At 43.7% G+C, this 19,705-nt stretch overlaps 1 protein-coding gene across 1 annotated transcript in view; it reads right to left on the minus strand.

Annotated features, from left to right (window-relative positions):
• LOC132905323 (titin-like) overlaps positions 1–19,705 on the minus strand; it is a 61,904-nt gene that overhangs the window by 3,186 nt on the left and 39,013 nt on the right. The window contains exons 3-6 of the mRNA XM_060956491.1: positions 12,869–12,916; positions 12,033–12,506; positions 11,342–11,623; positions 51–11,247 (exon numbers count right to left, since the gene is read on the minus strand). Coding sequence (XP_060812474.1) covers positions 51–11,247; positions 11,342–11,623; positions 12,033–12,506; positions 12,869–12,916 — 12,001 coding nt within the window. The remainder of the gene's footprint in view (positions 1–50; positions 11,248–11,341; positions 11,624–12,032; positions 12,507–12,868; positions 12,917–19,705) is intronic.

A 19,705-nucleotide genomic window follows, 5' to 3' on the forward strand; every position in this document is an offset into this window, starting at 1 on the left:
TCAGTAGCCTCAAATGATAATAATTACTTAAAAAGAGACTTTAAACTTACGTGCACTGAAGGCAAGGTCCTGACGCGGACCTAATAACTTCTCCAACACGATACGCTTGTCCGCGAATTTGACAGCCGCTTCGTTTCGCAGCTCCCTTATATGCATGAGCGTGGAAGTGCGGCGGCAACGTGGTCGTCGTCGTGGTCGTCGTTGTGGTGATATTAAGCGACGTGGCCATTGACACAGGACACTCGTATCTTGGACAACAGAATCCACTGATCGGTTCCTCGTGACAACCTGGGATCGGCGGTGGACAGCTTTGTTGCAGACAAATGATGTCGCTTCTGAAGCAGAAGCAGAAGTCGCATGGATCATCTCTTGGAATTTGCTGCGCCGACACATAAACTTTGCCGCCATATCGGCAAGTTCCTGGTCCGTAAATAGCTTGATCATCTTCGTCGTAATCTTCATCGGGACTCAAGTAACTGCCACCATGTGTAGGGAAGTGTGGATTGTCTTCTCCAGTTACCGATTGATCAGGATATTCAGGAACTTGCGGAGCTAGAGTACTCGTAGGTCGTTCGTATATAGTTGGTTGTACAGGTCGTTCAGTGGTTTCAAATGTGTGATTCACTGGTGGAAGATGCTCGTCAAATCCACTTGGCAGTTGACCTTCAGATGGCTCTTCTTTCTCGGTTGTCGAGGGTGCTTCTGGCAATGCAGCTTCTTCTACCTCTTCTTCTTCTTCCTCGGCTGATTCAACTGATGGTTCCGTTGGCAGCTCGTGAGGTTCTCCTTTTTTGTGCTCTTCAGAAAGCGTTGGTTCAATTGTACTCTTTTCTTGAGGCTGTTCCGTTGACACTGGAACTGCGTGCTCTTCCTCAGGAGTCTTTTCAGTTCCTGGGTGTTCTTCTGCTCCTTGTGTTGAAGTTTCAATTGCTGGTTTGGTAGTAGGTTGTGCTTCTGAAATGTCAGGCTGTGCTTCTGTTACAGCAGGTTGTGCTTCTGTTACAGCAGGTTGTGCTTCTGTTACAGCAGGTTGTGCTTCTGTTACAGCAGGCTGTGCTTCTGTTACAGCAGGCTGTGCTTCTGTTACAGCAGGCTGTGCTTCTGTTACCGCAGGCTGTGCTTCTGTTACCGCAGGCTGTGCTTCTGTTACCGCAGGCTGTGCTTCTGTTACCGCAGGCTGTGCTTCTGTTACCGCAGGCTGTGCTTCTGTTACCGCAGGCTGTGCTTCTGTTACCGCAGGCTGTGCTTCTGTTACCGCAGGCTGTGCTTCTGTTACCGCAGGCTGTGCTTCTGTTACCGCAGGCTGTGCTTCTGTTACCGCAGGCTGTGCTTCTGTTACAGCAGGTTGTGCTTCTGTTACCGCAGGCTGTGCTTCTGTTACAGCAGGCTGTGCTTCTGTTACAGCAGGCTGTGCTTCTGTTACAGCAGCCTGTGTTTCCGTTACGGCAGGCTGTGTTTCCTCTGAAGGTTGACTTGGTTCAGCTTCCTTTGTTGTAGCTTCCGTAGCTTCAGCTGGAGACACTGGAACTTCTCCTTCTTGAGGAGACGTTGCTTCAGCTTCAGCTACTGGTGTCGTTGACTGCGATAATTCTTCTCCGGCAGTGATAGGAAGCTTAGTTGTCTGTTCTTCAACTTGAGGAGTTTTAGTCAAATTTGATGCTAATTCAGGTAATTGTTCTTTGAATGAAATACTTTCAGTAGTTTGAGGAACTTCTTTTTCGGATTCAACTGTTTGCTGTTCAGCTTCGACTGGCTTTCCTTCTTCAGGAATCACCTCAGTTACTTCAGCAGGTGTCTTTTCTTCAAAAAGAGTCTTTTCAGTTACCTCGCCAGGCTTCTCTTCTTCAGGAAGACCATCTGTTGTCTCGGTCGGTTTCTCCTTTTCTGGAAGAACCTCTTCTGGTGCTTTGGTAGGATGAGCTTCCTCTGAAACTTCGCTAGGAAGTTCCTTCTCTGCTGTCTCCGTAGTAATTGCTTCTTCTGGTACTGCAGTTGGAATCTCTTTCTCTGGAACTTCTGGCGTCGGAACCTCTTCTGCAGGAGTTATGTTTTCGGGAGCTTCGGTCGAATATTCTTCCTCATGTGCTTGAAGAGGACCTTCAGTAGCTTGCACTGGTCCTTCGGTAGCTTGCACTGGTCCTTCGGTAGCTTGCACTGGTTCTTCGGTAGCTTGCACAGGTCTTTCGGTAGGAAGTGCTTTTTCTGGTATCACAGATAATCCTTCTTCTGTTGTTTCTTCAGTCGCTATCTTCACTGGTATTTCAGTAGAACTAGCCTCTGCAGGTGCCTTAGAAACAGCTTCAGTTACCTTTACGACTTCCTCTACTGGAGTTGTTTGCTCTTCAACATGCGTCTGTTCTTCTTCCACTGGTTTTCCTGTTGCTACTTCTTCCGCTGGTTTGCCTGTTGCTTCTTCTTCGACTGGTTTGCCTGTTGCTTCTTCTTCGACTGGTTTACCTGTTGCTTCTTCTTCTACTGTTTTGCCTGTTACTTCTTCTTCAACTGGTTTTCCTGTTGCTGCTTCTTCAACTGGTTTGCCTGTTGCTGCTTCTTCGACTGGTTTTCCCGTTGCTGTTTCTTCCACTGGTTTGCCTGTTGCTTCTTCCACAGATGGTACTTCAGTCTTCTGCGTAATTTCTGGCATTTCTTCTTCCGGTTTTTCTTCTATCACAGAAGATTGTTCTTCAGGAGTTGAACCCATTTCACTTGGCACAGTCGTAGCCTTCTCTTCTGTTACACCTTCGCCTTCTGATAGAGGTTTCTGCCCTTCCGTTGTCTGTTCTGGTGAAATTGGAATTTCTTCTGGTGCTACTGTGGAACTGATTTCCACAACTGGAGGTAGTGTTGCACTAGGTTGTTCTTTTCTTGTAGCTGTAATTCCTTCATCTACCATATCAGGCATTTTGGTCGTTTCTGCGGGTGCCTCAGTTCCCTCTTTAGGTTTCTGCTCTCCCACAGTTACAACTGGCATTGTAGTTTCCTCAGATGGTACTACAGATTCTGTCACTTGCTCTTCTTTCTTTGTTACTTCTTCTGGAACTTCAGTTGGTGCTGTAATTTCAGGCACTTTACCTTCAACGGGAGCTATAATTGTTTTCTCAGTACCCGGTTGCTCCTCTGGTTCAATAGGGTGTTCCTTAATTCCTTCTGTAACCACTTCTTCAGTAGCAGGTGCCCCAGTTTCCTTCTCCACTGAAGGTTGTTCGGTTTGTGTTTGAGGAGAAGTCAATTCAGGAGCTGCTCTCACGGTACTAGCCTCGGGTGTTGCTTCTGTAATAGTTTCCTGAGATACAGGAGATTGCGTAGCTTCCGACGATGGTGTAGTTTCCTCTGCAACTGGTGAAACAGATTCTGCTGTTTCTTCCACTGCTGGTATTACTTCAGGTTGTTGCTCCTTAGGTGGTGGTGTAGTTTCCTGTTCAGGTTTCATTTTAACGATATTTAGTTGTTCCTCAGTGACCCCCTCTTTTTCTACCGTTTCCTCCGTTTCAGTGGATGTCGAGGGTTGCTGAGTGCTTACCTCAGCAGCTTCGGTAGAACTTGGTAACTGTTCCTCGGGTACCTTCACAGGTTGTTCTTCGGGTGTTGTCGTAGTCATCTTAACTACGGTTTCCTTAATTCCGTCTTCTGCTAAAGTAGTAGGTATCAAAGTTTGTTCAGTTCTTTCGGGTGCGGCATGTTCTTCTTCTGGAGTAGTTTCTGAAACAGTTTCTGGTTCCTTTGTAGTTTCTGCACCCATTGATGGTGAGGTTATTCCTTCTCCGAGTGCTTCTGTGCTACTTGGTCCTTCTTTAGTCACATTAGGTGCAGTCATTTCCATTTCTGCCGTTACGGGTGTTTCACCTTCAGTTGGTTTAACAGTTCCCTGTTCCACATGAGTCACTTCATGTTCTTCGCCTGCTGTTGCACCTTCTTGTGAAGTAGACACTTCAACAGGTGGTATGGATGTTCTTTCATATTCTGCTTCACCAGGTTGGGCTGTCTGTAATCCACCTTCTGTAGTAGGCTGTTCAGGTTGAGCAGGTTTTTCCTCTTCAGCTGGCTTAGTTTCCTTTACTCCTTTTTCAGGCTGTGTTACCGATTCTGGGCCCACAGTAGTGCCTTCTTCTAGTGGTCCTTGAGTTTCAACATTCACTGAAGGTTCACCTTCCGTCACTGCAACCTCTGGCAATATGGAAGAGCTTGGAACTTCAGGTTCCTTGCTTATACCTTCTTCTGAAACTGCAGGTGAAACAGTTATTTGTTCTTCGCCTTCTACAGATTTTTCTCCTTCTTCAGCAGATGGAATGGATGGTTGTTCAGCTGTTGGCCTTATCGTGGTAGAAGCTTCCTTTTCAATTCCAACAGTAGTTTGTTCTTCTTGGACTCCTTCTGTCGTTATAATTGTCTGTTCCCCACTCACAGCAGTACTTGAAGGTTGCTTTTCAGGAGCCTGCCCTTCGATTGGTTGTTCCGTAGATGGAATCTTGGTTACCTGCTCCTCTGGGATTTTCATAGAAGTGCTTAATATTTCTGGTGAAGTTTCTTTCGCTTCCTCTGGAGGTATTTGACTAGAAGACTCTATCTGTGGAGATACTGGACTAAGAGTTTGTTCTTCAGATTCTTTGGCAGCTTCTCCAACGGTAGACGTTTGTACGTGTTCAGGTTCTGCAGATTTCGGCGTCGTTTGCTTTTCTTCGGAGAAACCAGGTGCATATGTCTGTTCAGTCGTTTCTTCACCGGATATGTGCATTTCTGGTGCCATAGTCGAATGTTCCTTGATAGCTTCTGTTGTGCCTTCCTTCACTGGAACTTCAGCTGTCGGTGATACAGTTTTCTGTTCCTCTTCGTATTTAGGCGTTTCGTGTTCGATCATATGATTATCGGACTCCAACCCTGCTGTAGGTGTCGAGTCACAGGTGTACATCGGGCAGCAGGCATCCTTGCTAGTATAAATTGGCATGCAGTTCGATAAATGATTGGGAGGCGGTGGGCATTGAACAAGGTCGCATTGAATGATGCTACTGATGCAACGACATTGAAGTTGACAAGGGTTGGCTGGAGGAATTATAGAGTTGTTGCTGTAAGATTGTCCTTCGACGAGACAATTGCCTTCTCCTGGAATTTCTGATGGTATATAAGGAGCTTCTGTGGATAATTCTTTTTCCGGAAGTCTTTCAGCTAGAGTGGACTGTTCTGCTATTTGTTCAGTTGTGACCTTCGGCGCTATTTCTGCATAGGGTGTCGTCTCCTGAATTTCTCCTTCTTTGGGTGTTACAAGCGATACACCTGGAACTTTCTCTTCTGTAATAGGAGCCTCTGATTCCTTCTTTTGAGAAGCTTGAGTCGTTCCCTCTTCTTTCGATGGAATTTCAGTTTGAGCTTCTTCGGGAGTAGATACTTTCTGCTCCCCTTCTGGTAATTTCGTTCCTTCAGGTGGTGCTGCTGTTGTCTTAACAGCTCCGGGTTCAACCGATGACACTTCAGGGATTTCAGTCATGATACCAACCTCAGGCACTTTAGCTTCTTGCTCGGGTGTTTCACCTAGAGTAACTGCAGTTGATGCTTCAGCAGGTAATTCTGGTTCTTGAGTGCTTCCTTCTGGTAATTTTTCTTCCTCAGTAGGCTGCTCTGAAGCTTGTATAGTTGGTTCCGTAGAAGGTGCTTCGTGAATAGTGGGAGTTTTTGTTGTTTGCTCTTGTGACATACTACTCTCTGTTTGTGCTTCCTCGGCGTGCGAAACTTCTACCGTAGCTGTGGTGATGGCAGCTTCTGAACTTTCTTCCGGAAGTTCTGTCAATACTTCAGGTACTTCTTTCGGAGCAGACGAGCTAGCAGTTTCTTCTACACTAGGAACTTCCGTAGGTGCTGTTTCAGGAGTTTCAAAAGGTTTCTCTCCGATTGGACTTTCTGTTGGAATTTCTACAGATATTGGTACAATCTCCTGAGAAGGAGTGACTTCACTAGGCTCCTCTTCTACGGCCTTTTCAGTTTCCCTTTCCTCTGAAATAGGTCCTTCAGTTGGTTTCTCGCCTGCAACAGGCCCTTCAGTTGGTTTTTCCTCTACAGCAAGCCCTTCAGTTGGTTTCTCCCCTACAGCAGGTCCTTCAGTTGGTCTCTCCTCTACAGCAGGTCCTTCAGTTGGTCTCTCCTCTGCAACAGGCCCTTCAGTTGCTATTTCCTCTGCAACAGGTCCCTCAGTTGGTTTTTCCTCAGCAACAGGTCCTTCAGTTGGTTTCTCCTCTGCAATAGGCCCTTCAGTTGGTTTCTCCTCTGCAATACGACCTTCGGTTGGTTTTTCCTCTACAACAGGCCCTTCAGTTGGTTTCTCTTCTGCAACAGGTCCTTCGGTTGGTTTCTCCTCCACAACAGGTACTTCAGTTGGTTTTTCCTCTGCAATAGGTCCTTCGGTTGGTTTTTCCTCTGCAACAGGACCTTCAGTTGGTTTCTCCTCAACAACAGCTCCTTCAGTTGGTTTTTCCTCTGCAACAGGACCTTCAGTTGGTTTCTCCTCAACAACAGCTCCTTCAGTTGGTTTTTCCTCTGCAGTAGGCCCTTCGGTTGGTTTTTCTTCTGCAACAGGCTCTTCGGTTGGTTTTTCCTCTGCAACAGGACCTTCAGTTGGTTTCTCCTCAACAACAGCTCCTTCAGTTGGTTTCTCCTCTGCAACAGGTCCTTCAGTTGGTTTTTCCTCTCTAGCAGGTCCTTCAGTTGATTTTTCCTCTCCAGCAGATTCTTCTGTTGGTTTCTCCTCTGCAATAGGTCCTTCAGTTGGTTTCTCGCCTGCAACAGGCCCTTCAGTTGGTTTTCCCTCTACAGCAGGCCCTTCAGTTGGTTTCTCCTCTTCAATAGGCCCTTCAGTTGGTTTTTCCTCTGCAACAGATTCTTCAGTTGGTTTTCCCTCTACGGCAGGTCCTTCAGTTGGTTTCTCCTCTTCAATAGGCCCTTCGGTTGGTTTCTCCTCCGCAACAGGTCCTTCAGTTGGTTTTTCCTCTGCAATAGGTCCTTCGGTTGGTTTTTCCTCTGCAATAGGTCCTTCGGTTGGTTTTTCCTCAGCAACAGGCCCTTCGGTTGGTTTCTCCTCTGCAATAGGTCCTTCAATTGGTTTTTCTTCTGCAACAGGTCCTTCAGTTGGTTTTTCCTCTCCAGCAGGTCCTTCAGTTGGTTTCTCCTCTGAAACATGTCCTTCACTTGGTTTTTCCTCTATAGCAGGACCTTCAGTTGGCTTCTCCTCTACAGCAGGTCCTTCAGTTGGTTTCTCCTCTACACCAGGACGTTCAGTTGGTTTCTCCTCTGCACCAGGACCTTCAGTTGGTTTCTCCTCTGCTACTGGTCCTTCAGTTGGTTTCTCCTCTGCTACTGGTCCTTCAGTTGGTTTCTCCTCTGCAACTGGTCCTTCAGTTGGTTTCTCCTCTGCAACTGGTCCTTCAGTTGGTTTCTCCCCTGCAACTGGTCCTTCAGTTGGTTTCTCCTCTGCAACTGGTCCTTCAGTTGGTTTTTCCTCTACAGCAAGTCCTTCAGTTGGTTTCTCCTCTGCACCAGGACCTTCAGTTGGTTTCTCCTCTGCACCAGGACCTTCAGATGGTTTCTCTTCTACAACGGGTCCTTCAGTTGGTCTCTCCTCTCCAGCAGGTCCTTCAGTTGGTTTTTCCTCTGCAATAGGTCCTTCAGTTGGTTTTTCCTCTGCAACAGGTCCTTCAGTTGATTTCTCCTCTGTAGCAGGTGTTTCAGTGTGTTTTCCTTCTGGAACAGACTGCTCAGTTGGTCTCTCTTCTGCAACAGGCTCTTCAGTGGGTTTTTCTTCTGCAGCGGACTCTTCGGTTGGTTTTTCCTCTGCAACGGACTCTTCGGTTGGTTTTTCCTCTGCAACAGGACCTTCAGTTGGTTTCTCCTCAACAACAGCTCCTTCAGTTGGTTTCTCCTCTGCAACAGGTCCTTCAGTTGGTTTTTCCTCTGCAATAGGTCCTTCAGTTGGTTTTTCCTCAGCAGCAGGTCCTTCAGTTGGTTTTTCCTCTACAGCAGGCGCTTCAGTTGGTTTCTCCTCTACAGCAGGCGCTTCAGTTGGTTTCTCCTCTACAGCAGGTCCTTCAGTTGGTTTCTCCTCTGCAATAGGACCTTCGGTTGGTTTTTCCTCTGCAACAGGTCCTTCAGTTGGTTTCTCCTCTTCAATAGGACGTTCTGTTGATTTCTCCTCTTCCACTGTCTTTCCTTCTTCCTCTGGTTTTTCACTTGGCTTCTCTTCTTCTTCAGGTTTTTGTTCAACAGGTTCTTCAGTTGGTTTCTCTTCTTCTGCATGTTGCTCTTCTTCTGCAGGTCCCTCGATTGGTCGTTTCTCAACAGGTTTATGATCTTCAAGAGGTCTTTCAGTTATTTGAGCTTCTCCTGGCGCAGCAGTTTCTTCTTCTTCTACAGGCTTTTCAGTTGGCTTCTCTTCTTCAAGAGATGGCTTCTGAACGTCTTTTTCCACCTCAGGCAGCTTTTCTGCACCCATTTCATCTTCTTTACGTTCACTAATAGGAGGTTTAGTTGGCGGATGCTCCTCTATAGGAGTTTGTGTTCCTTCGTTTCCTAATCCTTCAGTCATTGATTCCTCTGTCGATGGAGATGGAGTCACTGGTCCTTCAGTTGGGCCCTCTTCTTTCGTTGGCTCCTCCGTTTTTTGTTCTTCGTGCACTACTCCTTCAGACGATGTTTCTTTGGTTATCGGTGCTTCAGTTTGTTCAAGAGCTGGTTGTTCACTAGCCTCTGGTGCTTCTGGTTTCTGTTCTTCTGGCTCCATTGTTGTGTGACCTTCAACTGTTAGAGTGCCTTCCGTTGGTTCCTCAGCCTCCGTCGTTTCCTGAGTTACTGGCGAACCTTCGAGTTCTGAAATCGTTGTTTCTTTTGGCATTTCTTCAAAGACAGGTTTCTCACTTGCTTCAGGTCGTTCACCTTCGCCGGGGGGTATTTGTGTTATACTTATTGTTTCGTCCTCAGCTTGCTTAGTAACTGGAGCTTCCTCTTCAGTAATTGGTTTCTCAGTAGCCTGTTCTTCAGGAGCTCCCGAACTAATACCAGGCTTTTCGCTTGGCAAAGCTACTCCCGGCGCAACAGTACCTTGTTCTTCTTGTTCTGTAGCAGGTTTCTCCTCCGGAACTTCGTTGACTTCTGTAGGTGCCATTGGTACACCTTCTGTACTTACTTTCTCAGTTTCTACGGTTTGTTCTTCGACAGCTGGTTGCTCAGTTGGATATTCTTCTGTTACAGGTATTTCAGCTGGAGTTGGAACCGATGTTTCAGATACATGTTCTTCAGGTGCTTTCTCGGTTCCTTCAGCTGGTTTCTGTTTGGAAGCAGTAATTTCTTCGCTTGAATCGTTCACTTCTTCGGAAGAGGTTTCTCCAGATTCTTCGTAAGTCAGTCTCTTTGTCGGTAACTCTTCTTCTTCAGAAGACTCTTTTGTCGGTGGAACTTCGGTAGACGATGTCTCAGTACTCTGTTCCTCTGGCAAACTAGGCTGTTCAGTTTCTTGTGGTACTTCCTTTGGAACTTCCGGGCCTGATGTTGAAATCTCTGTTGCAGGGCTAGGTTCAGTGCCCTTCGCAGCAGCTTCTGCTACCTCTTTCTCTTCACCCGGAACTTCACCAGCTTCCGTAACCGGAGGAACACCTTCTGTAGTCTTTTCTGGCGCAATCGAGGTGGACGAAGGCCCTTCTTCGGGCAATTGCGCTTCCGCCGTAGTTCCTTCTTCTATAGGAACAGCTTCTTGTTTAGGAGCAATCGTTGTTTCGTAAATTGTAGGTACATACATGGACGAACCTTTCTGTTCAGGTGCTTCAGTTACGAGACTGCTTGGTACATGGAACTCTGGTGGCTTCATGTCAACATAACCTTCCGTAACGTAAATTTCGGTTACTGCATCCTTATCTTCTGCTTTGCTCTCTGGTACACGTTCCGTAATCGAGATACCTGGTGGACCACGTTCTGGAATTATAGGAGCTTCCTCTTCCATGTGGTACTCTTCTGTTACAGCTGGATGCTCACTAGTTTCCGGTACTTCAGGAGGAATCATATCTTCTTTCTTGGGAGCCAGACCAGGCATTTCAGGAACCTTGTGTCCAAATACTGGTTGTTCTGGTTTCTCTTCTACTGGTACTTCTGTAGGTTTTGCTTCTGCACCGTGTTCTACTGGCGCTGCAGGCTCTTCTGTAGGTAATTGCTCCGTGCTCACTTCCATTGGTTTCTCCTTTTCTTCTTCGAGAACTTGCTCAGGTTGTTGGGGAACTTGTTCTGTGCTTGGAACCTCTTCAATAGGTTTCTCAGTTGTTACTTCAGTCTCAGGTGTTGCGGCTTCTTCCGGTTTCTCTTCAATGGGTGCCTCTGTAGACAGTCCCTGTTCTGATTCAGTGGCAGGAGTTTCAGTCTTTTTGACTGCTTCAGTTACTTCCCCTTCGCCCAATGTTTTAACTGTTGTCGCATAAACTGGAGATGTTCCCTTTTCTTCGCTGAGAACTTCTGGTGCTTCGCTTGGAACCTCTGGTGCTTGCGTAGGCATCTTAGCTTCTTCCACTAGATGCTCCTCTGTAGGTACTGTCTCTTCAGTAACACTTGGTTCTTTCTCCGAAACAGTCACACTTTCTTTCGTTGGTTTCTCTTCGCTTGGCAATTCAGGTTGTGTTTCTTCAGGCAGTTTACTTTCAGTTTGTGTTTCTTCTGGTATTGCTTGTTCAGTAACTACCTCTGGTCTTTCTTCCCCTCTTGCCGTAGTTACCTCTTGCGGCGTAGTTTCCAGTTTTGGTGACGATTCTGGTACTTCTTCTGGAACTGATATTTCGGTGACTTCTCGAGTAGTTTCTTCTGCAGGTGTAGTAACCATTTCTTCGCCCTTTTCTTCTACGGATGGTGCTTCCGTCGCTTCGGCCTTTGTTCCCTCGGGAGATTCAGTTAATTTTGGTGCTGCGCTAGATGCTTCTGTCACTGCTACAGTACCTTCAGTTTCTTTTTGAGTTGTTGGAGTTTCTGGAGCAGCGGTTTCTTCCAGAGAAGGAACTTCTTTTTTGGGTTCTTCTGTAGACGGCTCGCTTTCAACTGGCGCTTGAGTGGTTACAGTTTCGTGATCTTGAGGAATGACGTTGTCAGAACCTGGGAAGGTCTCTTCTGTTGTTTCAGGATGCAGTGCTTCTTTCTCAGCTGTTGTCACAGTTGCAACTGTAGTCTCTGGAACGCGTTCCTCAGTAGATGATTCCTCGCCTCTAGGTAATGTAACGAGTCCACCATGTCCATCTTCTTCTATGCAATAAAGAACGTTTATATAGAACTAGTTTCGCGAACGTTGGAATGTTCGCTGCTTTTAAGCAGTGTAATAAATGAAGTTGTTTCTTACCACACTGATACGTAGTCGGGCAACACTCTCCTTCCGGCGGTGGTAAGGCTGTGCAATTCTTTCCATGAGTTTTCATCGGTGTTCCGCAATCTTGCACAGCGCATGCGATGTCACCGCGGAAACAATAGCAATGCTGACAGGGCTGGGTCGAGTAGATCAAGTCACCGTCCTCGTAAACTTTTCCTTCGTGGTAGCACTGCGGTGTTGCTCCTGGGGCCATCGTGGTAGTCATAATTAGACCGGGCGTTGGTTCAACCGTCGTGGCGAGTTCCTCGTCGTATTCTGTTGAAGATTTACAGTTATAATCCAAATGAAACATATACAGAAATTAATCTTGATGAATAACCAAAATTGCCGAATACGTTGTAACGTTTGATACAATATAATATTTTAAATTTATCTTCGCACAACTGATCAATACTATTAGTGGATCTTTCCTATGCAAATAATCTTATTGTATCAATTAAATAAAAAAAAGTAAATAAATAAAGTATGAAAATTCTCAAGTAATCTTAGTTAGAATTTAAAGTTTACATAGTGTCGACGAGAATGTTTTGGAAGCATTAGTGTCTTTCAAAATTTTTTCAATATCTTACGTTTCTTTTATAACGCAAATTACATGGTGTAACAGAAATTTACATCTCTTTTATCACGATGTTTCGCTGCTTAATGCTGTTTACAAGAAACTTACCGCAATTATATTTGACAGGACAACAAATTCCCGGTTGATAAACAGGCCTGCATCCAGCCACACGTAAAGTACATTCCTGCATGACGCAAGTAGTCCTATTCCTGATACAGTAGCAGAGTTCGCAAGGATTCTGAGGGTCGGTAGGTAATTGGGCACCATCCGCGTAGAACCGATCGTCAACATTGCATCCATAATTGTCGTGGAAACCGATCGCTGTAGAACCGGAAATTGCTGGCGCGCTAGTAGTCGAGGTCAACAGTTGTACCGGCACTTCTGGGCAGGTTATGACAGGACAACACTGATCCGGGCGTTTTTCAACCGTGCAGTCTTGGCCAATCGCCTTGGTGAAGGGACAAACCCTCAAGTAACACATCAGCATTCGATTGTGACACGTGCAATTCAGGCATGGCTCGTTCGTTATGATTCTAGCGCCCTCCGCGTAGTGTTGAAAGTTATAGTAGCATCCAGCTGTGGCTGTAAATTAACAAAATTATTTGGAATACTTATTTGTGTTTTTCTTTTAAGTTTATATAGAGATTACATTTTTTAGTTGAACTGGATTTAAAGAGAATAATTGAATTTTCCTAATTAGTTTAAAGAGAATGAAAGATTGTATTCTATTAAAGGATATGTATTACAGAGTTATGTGAATATGTGATATTGAAGGTTAAAGCGCTGCACAACGTTCTTAATATTCATTGAAAGAATTGAATCGTTAAAACGGCACGTGTTGTCTGTTCGACTCTGATGGAAGCTACAATTAACCTCACGTCGTCGGTAACGTGCGTGTACATTGATTAGATTAGGAGCAATGAAAGTCGTCACGGCGTACTTACTTCCATCGTATTCTGCTACTTGTGTGGTATCCTGGTCATATACGGGCGCTGTAACAGAAAAAAATATACATTTCATTTCATGTTCTCATTATATGATCCAATGATTTCTTATTCAAACGTGATAATTCACACAAGTTATTAGCAGAAGTTTGTATTTATAGCTCAATTTAGTTCTCACAGCTCTCTGACTTGAGAGTTATATTAAAAATACTCTAAGATTTCAAAGGACTTCAAGACTTAAATTATGAATGGAAGTAAATAATTGATTTAGTGGGAAAGTGTGTAAATCCCGTACCAAATATTAATTTTGTATCTATATTTACATATTTCGTTCAAATTATTGATCAATTCATCAAAATTAACAAAACACATATCTTCTTACTCGTATCGAAGATCTTTACTCGTGGAAACTACAATTTCAATTTTTCAATTTTTAAACATTTTAATAATTCCTTAATGATTTCTCAGATTTTTCTTAATTTTCCTAGGAACATAGAAATACTTCTAAACAGAGTTGTGCATAGCACGAAAATAACATTCATTTCCTGGAATTCATTATGGAAATTCCAACGTTGAAGTAGCGTATGTACGAGGCTAAATAATCTAAGGAACTCTATTTCCCATGAAATTTCATAGGGAGACGAGTCGTGTCTCTGCATGCAGTTTATCATAGTAATTACCGGCGGGATGCGTTTGTCCGGAGGGTGAGCCGGCCTTTAACAACGGAGTGAGTCAAAGCGTCATATGGCGCGAGCGTACGTGGGCGAATTCTCGTTAACACCCTCGCCCCAGTCGAACGAATTGTATGCCGAGTGTGCATGGAATACAGAATTCTTTTATTTTTTTCACTCTATCTCTTGCTCTGTCTTTGCCATTCGTTTATCCTTATATCCTTGCTAGTTTTCACCGTCGACGAATCCATAGTAGAAACGCACGTGCACAAGCTTCGTTCTATCTCTATCTTTCGCTTTCGTTTCGTCTTTATCGTTCGCCTTACAGGGCGTCGTTTTCGCAATTTCTTCGGAATTGAAGTGCTGCGCGCGCGACTCGAGAGTTCGATTGTTTGTGAAACGCGACACGCCACCCTTTGCAAGGTACAATCGCTTCTCGCCATTCTTCCTACTCGAACAATAAGCCTCTCTATTCGCCGATAGGATCTTCTCTTTCTAGGATGTTCTCTTTTTCCGGTTTACGTCTTCGACTCGCGTTTATTGCGAATTTCAACGAAGTGAGATTTTTTTAGAATGAAAGTTGGATATTGGTTGCGAAAGAATTTGGAAAGTACGAAACTATTATTGGCGGAACAAACCAGTTGCAAGAGACTTTAGATAGAACGGAAAGACAGAAGTCTTTTAATACAGAATTTTACTATTTGATATTGGATAGGTGGTTTTTCTGAAAATTGAATTTCTCAGAATTCGTATCGAGATTAATAAATGTTGCAGTGGTCATCACTTCTAAGAAAACTCTACATCTGATCTTTAGTTTCCTCAAGCACTGAAGCCATCGACAGCGAATAGACGAAAGACTGTTTTCAGTCATAGGGTAACACTGCTAGCGTGCGGATATTATATTTCGACTTGTATTTACACTTCCATATTTAAAATATATATTTTCTACTTTATAATTTATCCACGCGTTCCTTTGAGTTCACATACATCTAATAACCTCAACAATAAAGATACAATAGGCTGAATAAAGGAATAATTGTTTCTTTCTGTGATCGTTTCACATTTCAGAATATTTTCAGAATTTATTGTTATAAATTTTTACTAGAATATTTTTGTACCATACAGTTTTTGAACTGCGAATGTTTCTAATATTTCAATAATGGTCATTCTATTCTCTGTCTATTCTTTGCGTGTACTTTGATTTCGAGATAGTTATTTCATAAGCTATCGACGTGAATGTGTAGAATGTACGAATTCGTAAATGACGCGCCGTCCTCTTTTCGAAAGTCTTTGCTTGTACTTTTTTCTTTGAAAACCGTCCAGGAACTCTTTGAAATGCACAAAACGTCTCCGTACGCGGATACGTGCATTGCGAGGCGAAGGATTCGAATGTCCAGCATGATCCCTTCATTGAACGAACCGTGCTGGCAGATTTATTATATGGCGCTGAAGATGCTTCGCGAACTCTTTTATAGCTCGTATTACGATCTCTTTCTTTTCAAATCGACTACCCTGATAAATTTTAATACCATCATCTCGTAGACTGGAGTCGAATAGATCTGATTAGTAGGAACTGGAATCTTTCTTCGACAGATAATATTTCATTGAATATTGATCATATAACGTAGCTTCGAATCGTTGAAATTCAAATTAATTTCAAGCTTACTTTCAAACATTGACATTTATCTTAGAACTTCTTTAGAACATAGTAAACTTAAAAGATGTAATGGTTCTTTAAATATTTACAAATCTTACATATCTCAAAAAATAGAAAACAATTGCCGAATTGGTATAATTTTTCTAACATGAATGAAATTGTGTGCCCATTCAATCCATTTTTATTTAAATTTCCATGTTTTATAAACTCTATTATTACATTATTCTATTCATCGTTAAGAACTCGCTCCGAAAGAACATAACGAATGCAGACGATTTTCTTTATACAAAAATTTTCATTTGTATTTCACAATGAATCAGATCACATTTCGTTCCAGATCCGACCAAAAAACCTATATCCCAGCTGACGAGCACTACAACGTGGAGACCGCTCGATCGGAAGTCGATCCGCGACTCGAAGGCGCGAGGTTGAAATGCGCGGCGTGTGCGTTTCCGCACGGTGTTCCCGGCCAGCCACGGTAGAAGATTCGCGTTTCCATCCTACGTGCTTTGCTCGGCAAGCCAAGGCATATTCGAGAATCAGCATTCCAGCGCTGTGCGGAGCGTGCAGCAGGCGTCGGTTTCCAGCGAATTGAATTGTACTGGGAAGCACACCGTGGTCTGTGAATGGAAGGGCCATCCGTGTCTCTGTCGCGAGTCCCACGAACGGATCCCAGCCGCGTGCCTCCACGTTACACGGGCCCAGCACGTACTACGCGTATACATATATATCCACATATACATACTATATATAAGTTGCTCCATCGAGACGATTCTTGTCTTGCACGATGGCCGTGCTAAATTATTACGGCTCGTTCGGCCCTTGCCAGCAAGTAAGGCTTCATCGAGGTGTCGGTGTGTCGCGCGTGATTACAATCTTGGATCACTTTGTATTCATTCAACAGGAACGGACAACCGATGAACGAGCAAATTTACGGCAACTGTGCCCGGTTTTTTTCTCCGCATTTGCTAGATGTCTGGACGTCTGTCGAGAACCCGTTACATTGTCTCTGCTTACTGAGATTATCCGGCCATATAAATGGACGAAGGGACAACAGGTGCCACAAAGAAAGTTTTTGTAGTGTTGGGATAAACAATTTGTTCGCTCAGCAGGGCGAAAGCTATCGGAGATAACGGTTCTTTTTATTGCGAATTTCTTCTGTATTCAATTTTCGTGCAGAAGATCGTAAAAAGTAACCCGTTTGTCCACTGGTTCGATCCTGATCGATTTAAAGAATCGATCGAATTAAGTGGAATAAATTTACGGAGTAACGGGATTATTGACTGTCAGAGATATTTCTGTTCCCGGAAAGATGAACTCTAACAACAATAATATTTCATTTCAATCTATAATCTATAAAAAAAATCGTTGCTGCCTCTATTTATTAATTTATCATTAATATGTAACAGTTCGATCAAGAAACTAATATAAATTAATTGAGATACTTGCAAAGTACATATGCTTATCGAAGAAGGAAGGTTCCGGTCGTTTCGTTCCACGTACAGGTTCTTCGACCACGGAATTGCATTGCATGTAATTAACCAAGGACAAACAGACGGCCTTTGAATTATCTTTCAACAATAATAGCGATCTCGCCTCGTGCGGCGAGGAAAAAATTCATACGTTCTCGTAGGAACGGTAATCGAGGCCGAGCTCTTATTCATCCTCAGAGACGCACGATTCATTATATAAGTCAATGTTCTCCGGTTATTTAGCTCTCACTTGCTCCTTCGATCGAGCTTTTTATTACCGAGTCTTATGATTCTCTTTCCCTCTCGGTCGAGCGTGTGTTCAACGGCTCGTACAACGAGCTGTTGCGGTCTCGGAAGAGGAAAAGAGGAGAGAGCTATCAAATTGAGCAGCAGTGGAAGAGAGAGAGAGAGAGTTTGTGGAGGTTGGTCAGGCGAGCGAGAGCAAAGGCATTGCGCGCGCGTTATGAAATCATCCCGGCGGCCTTGCCTCGCGAAAGTTCATTACCATCAACCGCACACGCTCTGATGAGTACCTGGCTTTCTGCTTCCCGGCGCGTATCGCGTGCACGAAATTCTGCACTACGTGTCTCCCAAGGTCGCGGTTACCCTGCACCGCAACCGCCATGGAGGATTTCTCTTCATGGCGATGGAAGATGAAAAACACAATGAAGTAATTGCAATCCTTGTTGCGTCAGATGAAAAGCTCTATTACGAACAGACTCTTTGACTGGAAGACCGAGAACTTCGTAACTTTTTGTCCGTAGTATTTCGTTTGTTGGTTGATGTTTGGATGATGTATAGAGTTACGATTCTGGAAAGTTTATTATGCTTCACTGCGATTTGCAAGATTTATTGAATTAAGAAGATTTCAAATGGGAAACGAAAGAGTAACGAAATGTTACTGTTTGTACTAAAATAAAAACTGGACATGATTACGCGGTAGAAAAGGAACATAAAATAGCGAACTATATTCTACAATATATTTTGTGCTTCATATTCTTCGCATAAATCGGAGACGATAAAAGTGAAGCCAAACTGTTTGGCGGTACAATGATGTGCATTTTGTAGATAATTATTCCATCCTTCTGTTAAGATCTAATATTTTCCTTAAGTAGGTAATCACTTCATTATGGAAGAGTTAATATTTATAGTTGGATTAGGATAAGTTCTACGATTAGGTTAACTAACGAGTTTCATTAATCATCAGTGTGCTACTCGTTTATCAAATACCTACTAATGCCTGAATAATTAGGTCGTCCATAAAAGGAAGCTCTTCTCTCAACAGAAGCTACAAAAACATAGTGAAAAATCATCTAGCAATCTCGCGTAAATCAACATGATTAATAATTTTCAATTTCTACCATTTACGTTTACCATTTTTCGCAAAGAGGCTCGATTAACTTGTTCATTATCCCATGTTTAGAACGATACTTTCTAACATTAACATACACAAGCTCTTCGCACGCGACGATAAATTGTACGAATGGCAAATGATGACGAATGACTATCGTCGTTAGCGTTTACGTGAGAAATTAAAGCTTCCCTAATGGGTCGGAAAGTATCACTACTTGTGCTCTTCCGACATTCAATGTCAATGTCATTGGTATCGAGTGTGTTGCATTAAGAGAAGTTGACTAACCGGTTCTGGCGTAATATCGCGAACGTTCGCTCGCAGCAACGGGGCTGTTTCGAGGACAATTATAAATTATCTCCTATTTTCAATCGAGTTTATTGCCGCTTACAATATCGCGAAGCTACGGTAAAACGAGAATGAGATTCGAAGACAGGTGGCTAGAGGAATAACTGGTAGCAAGTGCAACTTCTTCTTGCGGTTCTGTTATGAACGATGGCACAGCTGTGGTTACTGAATGCAGATATTCATCGTCGTTGGTTACTTCAGAAAATAGAGATGAAAACGCATTTTCGAAAGATTCGGAAGCTCTTCTGCTTGTAAATCTATCGATTCATCGGTTCCTGTTTTACGCATTATCCTTTATCTTCGAAACATCATTTAGTTGTTAGCAAACAAGTTTTCTTAGAGATAATAACTTCAAAGGAAATGATTTATAATACTTTATTAAGGGAGGCATAAGATTTGCTATAGCGATGGCTTCAATCCATTAAGAACGAAATATTGGTTTCGCTCCACGTAAATAATATGTGATTGTTTGATTGAGTTGAAACGAAGTGCAAACTATCGTTTGTGATCTGTAAAGGACGGCAGTTCAAGAAAGCATTTCAACAAAATTGAAAAATCTCGGAAGATTCGATATGATCGACTGGAAAGTACATTTTCCGATGTGTTCCAAGCTTTACCAATATAATCGTCATAATCGAGTCTTGTAACAACGTTGATGAAATTTTCAAATGTTACCTACAGTGCGCATAATATATTCATAAAATGTACTCGTAACTGTTCGAATACTTTAGTGAGCCTGTGCGCGTCACGTTCAACCAGGCAAATTCGCAGAAATGTCCGGTGTCACGCGTTTAAAGCACGAAGACCGTTTCCCAGGAGAGGAGCCTCGAATTCCAGGACCCGTGCCAGAGGCAGAGAGAAATTAATACGATCATTTAATCCGTGTCACGACGAAGTTGCACCCACGCGTTCCGTTATACCATACCCTTTGTCGAATGACCGCCGCTGACCTCATCACCTCCGGTAAGGTAGCGAAGAAAGGAGCTGAGAAAGATAAAAGACGAATCGAGCGAAGGAATGAAGGAAGATAGAAAACATGGGAGCCTCTTACGACGTACCAGTCACAAGGAACCCTTTTCTCAGTCCTGCCAGTTTCCAAGAGGATCCTTCGGACCGGTATAGTAAAACCGGGCTGTTCCATCATTTGTTCTTGTTCCCCGTTTAGGAGTTACTTCCGTCTTGAAATGTGTTTTCACGCCCGTGACGATGATCGTAAACGACAACGATAAGGAGCTGTGGTTCGCAAATAGAGTAGAGGAAAGTAAACGTTTGTTGGGACGATGCTCGGGCGCGATAGAGAGGGTGCATAGGGAACAGTATATAGAAACCTTGGGGCTA

The sequence above is a fragment of the Bombus pascuorum genome, chromosome 3 (genome assembly GCF_905332965.1).
Source record: "Bombus pascuorum chromosome 3, iyBomPasc1.1, whole genome shotgun sequence".
Taxonomy (NCBI): Eukaryota; Metazoa; Arthropoda; class Insecta; order Hymenoptera; family Apidae; genus Bombus; species Bombus pascuorum.